The 12,841-nt window shown below is 41.7% G+C and overlaps 1 protein-coding gene across 1 annotated transcript in view; it reads left to right on the forward strand.

The window, feature by feature from the left end:
- The window catches only part of LOC122760729 (c-Maf inducing protein), a 35,766-nt gene extending 23,472 nt beyond the window's left edge, over window positions 1-12,294 (forward strand). The window contains exons 10-21 of the mRNA XM_044015890.1: window positions 1,354-1,779; window positions 2,688-2,753; window positions 5,100-5,126; window positions 5,232-5,280; window positions 5,873-5,980; window positions 6,227-6,343; window positions 6,433-6,573; window positions 7,699-7,746; window positions 7,856-8,002; window positions 9,681-9,786; window positions 11,138-11,208; window positions 11,902-12,294. Of these exons, the coding sequence (XP_043871825.1) occupies window positions 1,354-1,779; window positions 2,688-2,753; window positions 5,100-5,126; window positions 5,232-5,280; window positions 5,873-5,980; window positions 6,227-6,343; window positions 6,433-6,573; window positions 7,699-7,746; window positions 7,856-8,002; window positions 9,681-9,786; window positions 11,138-11,208; window positions 11,902-11,955 (1,360 nt within the window). The 3' untranslated portion in view covers window positions 11,956-12,294. The remainder of the gene's footprint in view (window positions 1-1,353; window positions 1,780-2,687; window positions 2,754-5,099; window positions 5,127-5,231; window positions 5,281-5,872; window positions 5,981-6,226; window positions 6,344-6,432; window positions 6,574-7,698; window positions 7,747-7,855; window positions 8,003-9,680; window positions 9,787-11,137; window positions 11,209-11,901) is intronic.
- The last annotated feature ends 547 nt before the right edge of the window (window positions 12,295-12,841 follow it).

The following is a 12,841-nucleotide window of genomic DNA, read 5'->3' on the forward strand; positions in this document are numbered from 1 at the left end:
TATCAGACTGAGTCTGTGCTCCGGTCATGGAGGACGTACTGAACAAATATTTTTAATTAGGACGTGTCAGAATGGTCAGTTATGAGCTCTATGTGACCTTTTCTTAACAATGTGTGTGTTTGTACGTTGGTGAAATACGTTCGCTGACCGCAGTCTGATGTGAAGTGATGCGAACCCACAAACACACGTTTGCTGACTTTATCCGGGACATTAGCTTCATATATAAAATCCTCTGAGGCTGGAAGTTTGTGTAAAACACTGTGCTCCACTGTGCAGCCACCAACAGCACACTTGTCCCTCCGCGTTGACATAATACCGCTCTTCCTTCCTCACCTGTGAAATGCGCATGCTGCCGTCATAAGCGCAGGGAATTCAACATTGCGTGTTTTATCGCCTATACTTACACTAAGGGGGACCACAAAAACATGACTGAGTATTCTTTTTCTACACTTTGGCGACTGGTAGGTCCTCCAGAGTCCCAAATATGAGTATTAAAATGGTTAAAAAGTTGATTTTGCATAATATGTCCCCTTTAAGAGATTCTCACTTCTAAAATATTTACTACTTTTTGTTTGTTCATTTACATAACTCTGTGAACGAATGTTTATGCTTTTTATTACCGACCTCATTGTTGTGATTCAAATTTAAATGATCTAATGATCTAATCCTAACCCCCTCCCCATTAGCATCATTAGCTTGGTCACCTCAGAGATGAAACAGTGTCAGCTCATTTTTCCAAAGCTGGCGCTCTCAGAGGAGCCGAGTCTCCGGAGCGTCGCCTCCTTCTCTTTTTCCTTCCTCTCATTAAAGCTCACTCTGTCATTTTTAGGCTTCCTTTGTTTTACATGCATTAAAGCTGCGCTACGCAACACACATTCATGTCAATAATTCCATAATGACCTTTAATCACACTGTAAAACAAGCCGTCTGCTGAAAATGATCACATGACTCACAGCAGTAACGCACAGGTAAACACAATCCATGACCACTGTGTTGAGGCTAATGCTAAGCTAACTACTCTTATAGGGTTCATGCTAAACTAACTACTAGAGGAAATGTAGTTAGTTTAGCATTAACCCTTCTCCTGGGGCTAAGGCTGAACTCGGTACTCTACTAAGGTTAATGCTAAGCTAACTGCTCTTTTAACTCTTAAGACTCACTAGATGTTAGCTACGTGAGGATACAACTTGATTCTTGTTGTTTATTTACTTGAGGTCGTTGACTTTCTTTATTTGAACCTTGGTCTGATCTGATGCGACGAGTCTTGCCCACCCCAGCTTTATTTGAGTATTGATTGTCATGTTTGTGTGTGTGTTGTCCAATCATGTGTCTCCGTTTCCTCCCTCCCTGCAGCCGGGACAACTCCCCCTCGCTGAAGGAGATCAGAAACGGTTGCCAGCAACAAAACGACCGCAAGCCGCCGATGCCGCTCCGCCTACTGCGGCCCGACCCTCCCACACCACCGCCCACCACCCTCCTCCCTCTCTCTACCAACCCTGCCCCCCCTCAGCCGCCACTGCCCGCCAACTCTAACCCCATCCCCTCCCTGCCTCTCTCCCCTCCGCCCTCCGTCGTCAATTCCAGTGAAATCCTGGTGGAGCTGGAGCGCAACAACAACTCGGCCAATGCAAAGCGAAAGAGTCCGCCATCAGGGGGTGACAGTGAGCCCAACCTCATCGACTGTCTGCTGGTCAGCCCGGCTGTCAACACGCTGTCCATCCAGCTGCCGGCGCAGGCCGACCGCGTGCTCGGCTGCTTTGCTCTCATCCTTAAAATGCTGTGAGTTCACGCGAGCGCCCCCTGCTGCTGATAAGAGGCTGAGGCTCACTGAGACACAAAAGATTCAGCTTTATTTTAAATCTGTAGCTTTTATTGTTAAAGAATATCAGTGAGGAGCTGGGTTTTTTTGTTTTCAGAGTTTTAGCCACTTAATAAAAAACTCACCCAAAAATATCTACGTCTGTTTAAGTCTACGACACCTTTAAGAACCCGTTCATGTCTTTATCTCACTGTTAGACAGCAAAGTGAAGTTTGTAAACCACTCACTCTTCCACACCAAAGTCCATAGTGAAAACCAGTGATTTTAGCTGTGGGGACACAGGAGCTGCTGCTCCTCTGCTGCCTCGTGTGGTCACTTTGTGTCATTGAGGTCAATCTGAACAAAGTAGTTCAGGGACGGAAGTGACAAAATCAGATATTTGAACTTAGTGATGGAGGCAGCAGTGGATCGACAACTCCTGTGTGTCCTGAGCTTTGGTGTGGGAGAGTGAGTGGTTTACAAAAGTCTGTCTCACAGTGAGACAAAGACTTGGACATGTGCTGAAGATATTGTAGACTTTAAACTGACGTAGATTTTATGACGTGACTCTTTTGTTAAGTGGCATAAATGTGTTTCTCTGTGTAGTTTCCAGTGTCATACAACCACACAAAAGAAGTGAAATATCCCTTTAATCTGGATTAATGTGCTGTTACACACTGCATGAAACTGGAGCAGCAGTTGCCGGTGATAGCATCTGTGCCTTTGGTCAGCGTTGGGGGCGGAGCCTGTGTGTTTTTGCGTCATGTGAGCGCTGCTCGTGTTACAGCTGCCGCTCCTTTCGCTTTGTTTCGTGGTCGCACTCGTCCGGGCGACGCCCCCTTCTGTTGGTCCTCACAATGACTCTTTATTGTCCGTCTGTGTCCTTCAGGTCAGACTACGATGACTGGAGACCTGCTCTGGCCAGTCTGCTGCAGCCCATCCCTTACCCCAAAGAGTGAGTCCACACACACACACACACACTCATGTTACAGTACTGATAACAGCTGAATTTTATTATTTGAATTTGATCAATTTTACATTGACCTCTAGTAGATGAGACACAAGTCAGGTACTACAGTGTGGTTGTATGGCTGCGCTGTTAGCGCCCCCTGCTGCTGAGACAGAGACACAGGCAAGCACGCCTTCAGTGAAAACATGGCTGACAGCGAGGACACGAGGAAAAGAAGAGCCACTGCACAATAAAATCTGCGTCAGTTTAAGTCTATGATGTCTTTAACAACCCTTTCACGTCTTTATCTCACTGTGAGACGGACGTCTGTAAACCGCTCACTCTCCCACACCAAAGTCCATAGGGAAAATCAGTGATTTTAACATCACACACACAGGAGTTGTTGATCCACTGCTGCCTCCATCACTAAGTTGGCGATGTCTTAATGTCTCTGAGATCTCGGCATCTGAAATCCTTTGTTCAGTTTGACCTCAGTGACACAAAGTGACCACACGAGGCAGCAGAGGACCAGCAGCTCCTGTGTCCCCACAGCTAAAATCACTGATTTTCTCTATGAGGTTTGGTGTGGGAGAGTGAGTGGTTTACAAACGTCTGTCTCACAGTGAGACAAAGACGTGGACGTGTTCTTAAACTGAGGTAGATTTTATTAAGTGGGTAAAATCAGTCACTTGTCACGTCTCTCCCTGTAGACAGCAGTGTGAGATTTCCTCGGGATTTCTTTCAAACGTCGACTTTTCTCTGAGAAGACGTCGTTGCTGTAAATATTTTTACTCGTAACAGTTCCGTGTTTTTCGCGTCTGTCCCCGAGCGCCAGCTCACCTTCCTCATTTATGTCCACCTGGTCGCGTCTCCGCCTCAGGGGACATGTCGGTGTTCCTCGCGGGGTCCTGATGGGGCCGACTGCTGACGTGGGTGAGAAACATTGGCACGCCCCCCCGGGTGTCATGAGCTAGAGCGGCAGCTCCTCCCTCCCCAGAGGACGCCTCATAATTGGCTAAAAGCAGCCGCGAGCCTTATTTGAAAGCGAGCGGCGGCGCGCATCATTAACTCTGCCGGGATTGCCACTTGTTTTCGGCGACGCTGGGACTCACCTGTTGCTCACCTGTTGCTCACCTGCACCGCGGTTGCCAGGCCAACGGCTCGGGGCGTCATTAGCAAAAGCAACAATACTCCCAGAACCGTGTGGCTGAGGACATAATGAGTCACACGTAGACGCACGCACACGCGGGGTGAACATGTCACGCTTGCGAGACAGTCCAGTCCTGTTCCATGTTTTTTCAACCACTTAATGAAGTGATGCAACACAAGATTTACAAACAGACAAACTGTTTCATCTGTTAAAGACATTCTTGCAGATACAGTGGTCCCTCAGTTATCTCGGGGGTTGCGTTCTAAAAATAACCCGAAATCCTCGAAGTAGTTTACTTTTTACAATTATTATATGTGTTTTAAGGCTGCAAACCACACACTTCATACACTTTTCTCAGACGGACATTTTCTCACTAGTTTAAACGCTCTCAAAGTTCAAACCTTCCTAGTTTTTAAAACATAAAAGTATTATAGAATGAAATCAAAACTTGTTTTCAGGCTCAAACATTTGTTTGAGACATAAAAATATGAACATTTTCCTAGCTATTCGAAATAACAAATTTAATTTTAATGACCAACCGACGAGGACACATAAGTAGTTATTATGTGACTCACACATATTTCATAGTTCATAGTTCCTCTGACGATGCCGCGGCCTCTTGGTCCTCACGCCGCTCGGGTGCGTCTTTTTCAGGACGCAGAACACAATGCACGTTAGTACGCTGTAAAAAAAGCATGCGAGGTCGCGAAAGGTGAACCACGTTATAGCGAGGGACCACTGTACTGTATACATTTTTCTCTCATTTTATTAATTGTGCAACATAAATAATAGTAATAAAAAATAAAGAAAGAAATAGCTGAAGAGGACGCTAACATAAAAGTCAAGGAGGCATTGGTTTGAACGGCATTATTGTTCATTTGTAGTGTGAACACATACATGAAGCAGCATGAGAGACAGAAACATGTCCACGTCTTTATCTCACTGTGAGACACACGTCTGTAAAACACTCACTCTCCCACACCAAAGTCCATAGAGAAATTCAGTGATTTTAGCTCACAGGGACACAGGAGCTGCTGGTCCTCTGCTGCCTCGTGTGGTCACTTTGTGTCGCTGATGTTAATGTGAATGAAGCATTTCAAACTTCAGTTTACACAAGGAAAAGTCTGACAGTGACATAAACACATCAACATGTGACATAGACTTACACTTTGTTACCTCTGATCTCTCCCTCTCTCTCTCAGAGCCCTCGCTCACGCCAAATTCACAAAGTAAGTATATTATATTATATTATATTATATTACAGCATGTCTGTATTTTCACAGACGATTCTCACATGGAAACAACCTGACGTCTGTGTCTCTTTGTCTGAACAGGGAACTGAAATATGTCATTCAGAGGTTTGCAGAGGACCCGAGGCAGGAGGTGTGTGTGTGCGCGTGTGTGTGTGTGTGTTCAGTGACTGTCTGCATGTGTCGTGTGTGTGTGTGTTCAGTGACTGTCTGCATGTGTGCGTGCATGTGTGTGTGTCTTGGCGTCTGCTGTGTGTGTGTGTGTTCAGTGACTGTCTGTGTGTGTGCGTGTGTGTTCAGTGACTGTCTGCATGTGTGCGTCGCGGCGTGTGTGTGTGTTCACTGACTGTCTGTCTGTGTGTGTGTCAGTGACTGTGTGTGTGTGTGTTCAGTGACTGTCTGTGTATTGTGTGTGTGTGTGACTGTCTGTGTGTGTGTGTGTGTACGTGTGTGTGTGTGTGTCACTGTGAGTGACTGTCTGTGTCTGTGTGTTAATGCGTGTGTGTGTGTTCAGTGACTGTCTGCAATGTGCGTCGCGTGTGTCTTGTAGCGTCGTGTTCAGTGACTGTCTGTGTGTGTGTTCGTTCGAGTGACTGTGTGTAGTGACTGTCTGCATGTGAGTGACTGTCTGCAGTGACTGTCTGTGTGTGTGTGCGTGTGTTCAGTGACTGTCTGTGTTTGTGTGTGTGTTCCTCAGTGACAGCGTGTGTGTGTGTGTTCCACAGGTTCACTCCTGCCTCCTCAGTGTGCGTTCAGGTAAAGACGGCTGGTTCCAGCTCTACAGTCCAGGAGGCGTGGCCTGTGATGATGATGGAGAGCTGTTTGCCAGCATGGTGAGTGTGTCTGCACACACACACACACACACACACGTCTACGATTGATTAAATGAGAACAAAAATACGACAAACAAAATGAAAAGTCGCGTTTGTTCGGGGCCATTTACGACTTCCAATGACAAATGGAACGCATGTGTGTTTGTGATCAGCCTTATCGTGAAGTTGGTCACGTATCACTTTACAAACGCTGTAGGAGTTATGGTAATGAGTGTGTGTGCCACTTGTCTCCGCCTCCTCCTCCAGGTTCATATCCTGATGGGCTCCTGCTACAAGACCAAGAAGTTCCTTCTGTCTCTGGCTGAAAACAAGCTGGGTCCCTGTATGCTGCTGGCCCTGAGAGGAAACCAGACCATGGTCGAGGTTCGTCCTCATGTTTGCTGTGAGACGAGCATGTCTGAACGCTCTGAACCTGTGACGTTCAAAGTGTGTTTGTGTGTGTGTGTGTCCAGATCCTGTGTCTGATGCTGGAGTACAACATCATCGATAACAAAGACACACAACTTCAGATCATCTCCACTCTGGAGAGCACGCAGGTCGGCCTCCGCATGTACGAGCAGCTGTGTGACCGACAGAGAGAACTCAAAGAGCTGGTGAGTTACTGTGTCTGCAACTAAACCTTCATTTCTACATGAATCCACAATCGTTTGGTCCTGACAATGTAGAAAAATGTTGATCAGTGTTTGTCCGACATGGAAATGATGATGTTCTCAAATGTGTAGAAAAATCATCGCAGAGCAATCTGTAGAAAATAGAAAATATTCCCATTTAAGAAGCTGAAAAATGACAGAAAGTAGAAAATATTCCCATTTAAGAAGCTGAAAAATGACAGAAAGTAGAAAATATTCCATTTAAGAAGCTGAAAAATGACAGAAAGTAGAAAATATTCCCATTTAAGAAGCTGAAAATGACAGAAAGTAGAAAATATTCCCATTTAAGAAGCTGAAAAATGACAGAAAGTAGAAAATATTCCCACTTAAGCGGAAAAATGACAGAAAGTAGAAAATATTCCCATTTAAGAAGCACATGAAGAAGCTGAAAATGAAAGAAAGTAGAAAATATTCACATTTAAGAAGCTGAAAAATGACAGAAAGTAGAAAATATTCACATTTAAGAAGCTGAAAAATGACAGAAAGTAGAAAATATTCACCTTTAAGAAGCTTAAAATGACAGAAAGTAAAAAATATTCACATTTAAGAAACTGAAAAATGACAAAGTAGAAAATATTCCATTTAAGAAGCTGAAAAATGACAGAAAGTAGAAAATATTCACATTTAAGAAACTGAAAAATGACAAACTTTTTTAAATATTGAAAACGTTTAGTTATTGATTAATAATCAGTTAGTAGTTGCACTTCTAGTCTCGACAGAGCAGAGACATGAAAACACGTTCTTCATTAGTTAGAAAATAAGAAAATAATCAATAACATGTTGATTTTCTTTAATTAAATGTCTGTGAAGCTTCAGAAGAACTCAAATTCCCTCCCAAACAGGAGAACAGTTTGCTTTCCACCTGAAAACTGTCTTCATGGTTTCATTAGCAGACTTTTGTCTTTATGAGATTCTCACACACACAAAGATCAGATTAAAAGAACATTTCCACAGAAAATCAACTTTTTCTCCTCTTCACAAACAGAGGGGAAAGCACAAACATGTTGCTCTGCAGCTGCACACTTACGCCACCTACTGTCTGACAAGCATTTCTCTATGTGTCCTCAGCAAAGAAAAGGAGGCCCCACTCGACTGACTCTGCCCTCAAAGTCCACGGTGAGATCACACAACAAGAGACCTCTGACCTCTGACCCTTTCCATTCGTTCCACATTAAATGCCTGTGTTTGGTTTTTGTCTGCTTGTTTGTTTTTGAATGCGCCTCAGGATGCAGATCTGGCTCGTCTGTTGAGTTCAGGCTCCTTTGGGAATTTGGAGAACCTGAGCCTGGCCTTCACCAACGTCACCAGTGCCTGTGCCGAGCAGCTCATCAAGCTGCCTTCACTCAAACAGCTCAACCTGTGGTCCACGCAGGTACACACACACACACACACACACACACACACACTCACACACAGAACGCTGTGTTCACACTCGACACAGACGTGATGTTCAAAAACATTAGGTGTGAGCGCAGCAGCAGCAGCAGATCTCACATGTCTTGCTTTGTTTGCCCAAAATAATAACAATAATAATAATAATAATAATAATAACAGCAGTAATAATAATAACAGCAGTAATAATAACAATAATAATAATAACAGCATTAATAATCACATTAATAATAATAACATCAGTAATAATAACAATAATAATGATAACAGCAGTAATAATCACATTAATAATAATAACAGCAGTAATAATAACAATAATAATGATAACAGCAGTAATAATCACATTAATAATAATAACAGCAGTAATAATAATAATAATAACAGTAGTAATGATAATAACAGCAGTAATGATCATAATAATAACAGCAGTAATAATAATAATAACAGTAGTAATGATAATAACAGCAGTAATGATGATAATAATAACAGCAGTAATAATAATAATAATAACAGTAGTAATGATGATAATAACAGCAGTAATAATAATAATAATAACAGTAGTAATGATAATAACAGCAGTAATGATGATAATAATAACAACAGTAATAATAATAATAACAGTAGTAATGATAATAACAGCAGTAATGATGATAATAACAGCAGTAATAATAATAACAGTAGTAATGATGATAATAACAGTAGTAATGATAATAACAGCAGTAATGATGATAATAATAACAACAGTAATAATAATAATAACAGCAGTAATAATAACAGCAGTAATAGTAATAATAACAGCAGTAATGATAATAATAACAGCAGTAATAATCAAATAATAATATTAACAGCAGTAATGATGATAACAGCAGTAATGATGATAATAATAACAGCAGTAATAATCAAATAATAATATTAACAGCAGTAATGATGATAACAGCAGTAATGATGATAATAACAGCAGTAATAATAATAATAACAGTAGTAATGATGATAATAATAACAACAGTAATAATAATAATAACAGCAGTAATAATAACAGCAGTAATAGTAATAATAACAGCAGTAATAATCAAATAATAATATTAACAGCAGTAATGATGATAACAGCAGTAATGATGATAATAATAACAGCAGTAATGATAATAATAACAGCAGTGATAATCACAATAATAATAACAGCAGTAATAATAACAATAATAATAATAACAGCAGTAATGATGATAATAATAACAGCAGTAATAATAACAGCAGCAATGATAATAATAACAGCAGTAATAATAATAACAGGAGTAATAATAACAGCAGTAGTGATAATAACAGCATTAATAATAACATCAGTAATAATAATAACAGCAGTAGTAATAACAATAATAACAGCAGTAATAATCACAATAATAATAATACCAGCAGTAATAATCACAATAATAATAACATCAGTAATAATCACAATAATAATAACCGCAGTAATAATAACAATAATAATAATAACAGCAGTAGTAGTAGTAATAATAATAATAATAACAGCAGTAATAATAACAACAATAATAATAATAATAACAGCAGTAATAATAACAACAATAACAATAATAATAATAACAATAATAATAATAATAACAGCAGTAGTAGTAATAATGCCTGTTTTTGTGTGTTTGTGTCAGTTTGGAGACGCAGGGCTGAGGTTGTTGTCCGAGCACCTGGTCTGTCTGCAGGTGCTCAACCTGTGTGAGACTCCAGTTACTGACGCTGGTCTGCTGGCTCTCAGCTGTAAGACACACACACACACACACACCTATTTGATCCATGAAGATGACATCATGCATAAAGTTTTATAGATAGATATACTAATCTGTTTTTCACCACACCAAAGCCCATAGAGAAAATGAGTGATTTTAACATCACACACAGGAGTTGTTGATCCACTGCTGCTGTCTGTGATGTCTTAAAGGTCCTATATTATACCCTATTTCTCCAAGTTAAACTAGTTCCCATGTCAGTGACATGCTTTGGTCAAAATACCATAAGGGTGAAGCACCATAGCAGTTCAATAACCCTGCCAAAACCGCCCCTTTAAGAACGCTCGGTTTTGTGCCTGGTCCCTTTAAATGCAAATGAGACACAGGCAAACACACACCCACTTCTTCCAGGGGGTGTGTCTACGCTGGCACGCTCACGTTACCATGACAACAGTTGAACGTGAACCGTGGGAGAAACATGGCTGGTGGAGGAAACATTGCGGTTCAACCATATATGTTTGAACCAGAGTCCGACCCTGAACAAGAGGAAGCTACGGAAGAAGTTGTAGTATGTAGACAGCAACAGGACGTGTCAGAATGGTCAGTTATGAGCTCTATTTGACCTTTTCCTAAAAATGTGTGTGTTTGTACGTCGGTTAAATACGTCCCCTGACTAAATGCGGCCACCGCTGGACGCAGTCTGATGTGAAGTGGTGCAAACACACAAACACACGTTTGCTGACTTTATCCAGCACATTAGCTTCATATATAAAATCCTCTGTAAAACACTGTGCTCCACTGTGCAGCCACAAACAGCACACTTGTCCCTCCGCGTTGACATAATACCGCTCTCCCTCCCTCGCCTGCACTCTCGCATTTTATAGGGACAAGGTGGAGCTAAGGTGGAGCTCTCCAAGTAAACTTCCTGGTGGGGCGGTAACATTCGCGGTGAAATGCGCATGCTGCCGTCATAAGCGCAGGGAATTCAACATCGCATGTTTTTGTCTCCTTTGCCGACTGGTAGGGCCTCCAGAGTCCCAAATATAAGTATTGAAATGTTAAAAAGTTGATTTTGCATTATATGTCCCCTTTAATGTCTTATTTTAGTGAATTCGGCTTTTAAAATCCTTTGTTCTGATGCACGTCAGTGACACAAAGTGACCACACGAGGCAGCAGTAGACAGACAAGCTAAAATCACTGATTTTCTCTATGGGGTTTGGTGTGGGAGAGTGAGTGGTTTACAAACGTCTCACAGTGAGATAAAGACGTGGACGTGTTCTGAAGACGTCGTAGACTTGAACTGACGTGGATTCCCTTAGATTTTTTTTATCTACAGTATTCAGAACTCTGTCCCTTTAAATGAGTTGCTGGTGTGTTTCAGCCATGAAGAGTCTGTGCAGTCTGAACATGAACAGCACCAAACTCACCGCCGACACGTACGAGGACCTCAAGGTAAACAAACACAGAAATGATTCTGCACAACATTGTTAACCTTTTTACACTCCAAATAATCTCCTGGGAAAACAAAACCCTTTGCATAATCTCACAGATTATTACAGTGAACCAAAGTCATCACTCATTTTTCAATTTTTTTTTTTAATTGGTGTCGTCAAATAAGAAAAACGTAAATTTTTGAGCCTAATGTTGACATTTATTAACGTCTGTAGAGTTAAATGTTAGTTTCACTGTAAAAAGCCTTATTTAAACATCACTGAACTATAATGAAGTGTTTTTTAGGGGCCCAGACGTTCGAGGAGCCTACCGTTAATCCTTCAGATTCCATCTGTGGCTTTGCGGTCATTTTTAACGAGCATAGAAACTCAACAACCTTTTCATGGAGGTCAGGTCTGCCAAACATGTGATTTAGACATTGTGCATTACTCAGTGGCTCTATAGCGCCCTCTAAGGTGAAAACAGAGGCAACATTGAGTTCCACCGAATTCCCCAAAACTTCTGTGGAAAGATGTTATCAACCAAGACGAAGAAAAAAGTCGACCGTAACCATGGTCGGCCTTTTTGAAGTTTGGCGTCCATTTTGGCCATTTGCATCCTGCGTAATAATAAATACGTAATAAATGTCGCAAAGAAAAAAAAGACGTAAATGTGAGCAAACTTTCACTTTGTCCTCTTTGTCTTTGTCCACAGGCCAAACTGCCCAACCTGAAAGACGTTGATGTCCGTTACACTGAGGCCTGGTGAAGCCACGCCCACTCCCACATCGCACACACACACACGCGCCGATACAAAACACGACCGCCATCGCTACGACAAAGAACTTGCTGACGACGCGAGAATCACAGGAAAAAACTCTGACCATGTTCACGCCAGAGGAGGAGGAGCCTCTGTCAGCTTCGAGGCAAAGAAGGCGGGGCCTAATTCCTCAAATCCACACATAAAAATGGGCTGGAAAAAACAAAACAAACAAAAAAAACACGGTTTTTATCGACGTGAACCGACGTATTTTTCCAGAAACATCTGTGTTTTCATAACGTTTGTGTTTCTATATTAAAAGATGAAGAGAAGCCCACACACACACACACACACAAACACACACACACACACACGAGTGATGCTGCTGGGAGTGAGTGTTTTAGCCAAACTTTATTTTGAGGAGGACGAGGACACTTTGCCAAACATCGTTGAATATCTTTAGTTTTTCTTTAGGCTGCTGTTTTACTAAAATGACGCCGTCACATCTCTTGACTCCACCCCCTTGCTTCACCTGCACCGCCCCCTGCCGTGGTCCGAGTAAAGTTTTTTTTTGTTTAAAAAAAAACAAAAAAAAAACCATGGTCTGAGGACGTCACACAAAAAAACGTTGTGGCGACAGTCCCCAAAAAACGACAAAAGTCTGAATCTTGGTTGATGTCGAGACAGGAAGTGACATTTTTACAGATGTCCATGTTTGAAGCAGACAAAAATATTACATTTTTTTAGTTGGGTGGTTTTTTTCACAGTGAACAAACAGTTTGTAATTGTGCCTCTAGGGGGCGCCATAGCTGAAACTGGAACTCACTGTGTCCATGTTTCCTCTCTTAACTATGGACTGGCGATTTGTCTGGGATGTGACTCCGCCTCTCGCCCT

This window comes from Solea senegalensis, unplaced genomic scaffold (assembly GCF_019176455.1).
Source record: "Solea senegalensis isolate Sse05_10M unplaced genomic scaffold, IFAPA_SoseM_1 scf7180000013991, whole genome shotgun sequence".
NCBI lineage: Eukaryota > Metazoa > Chordata > Actinopteri > Pleuronectiformes > Soleidae > Solea > Solea senegalensis.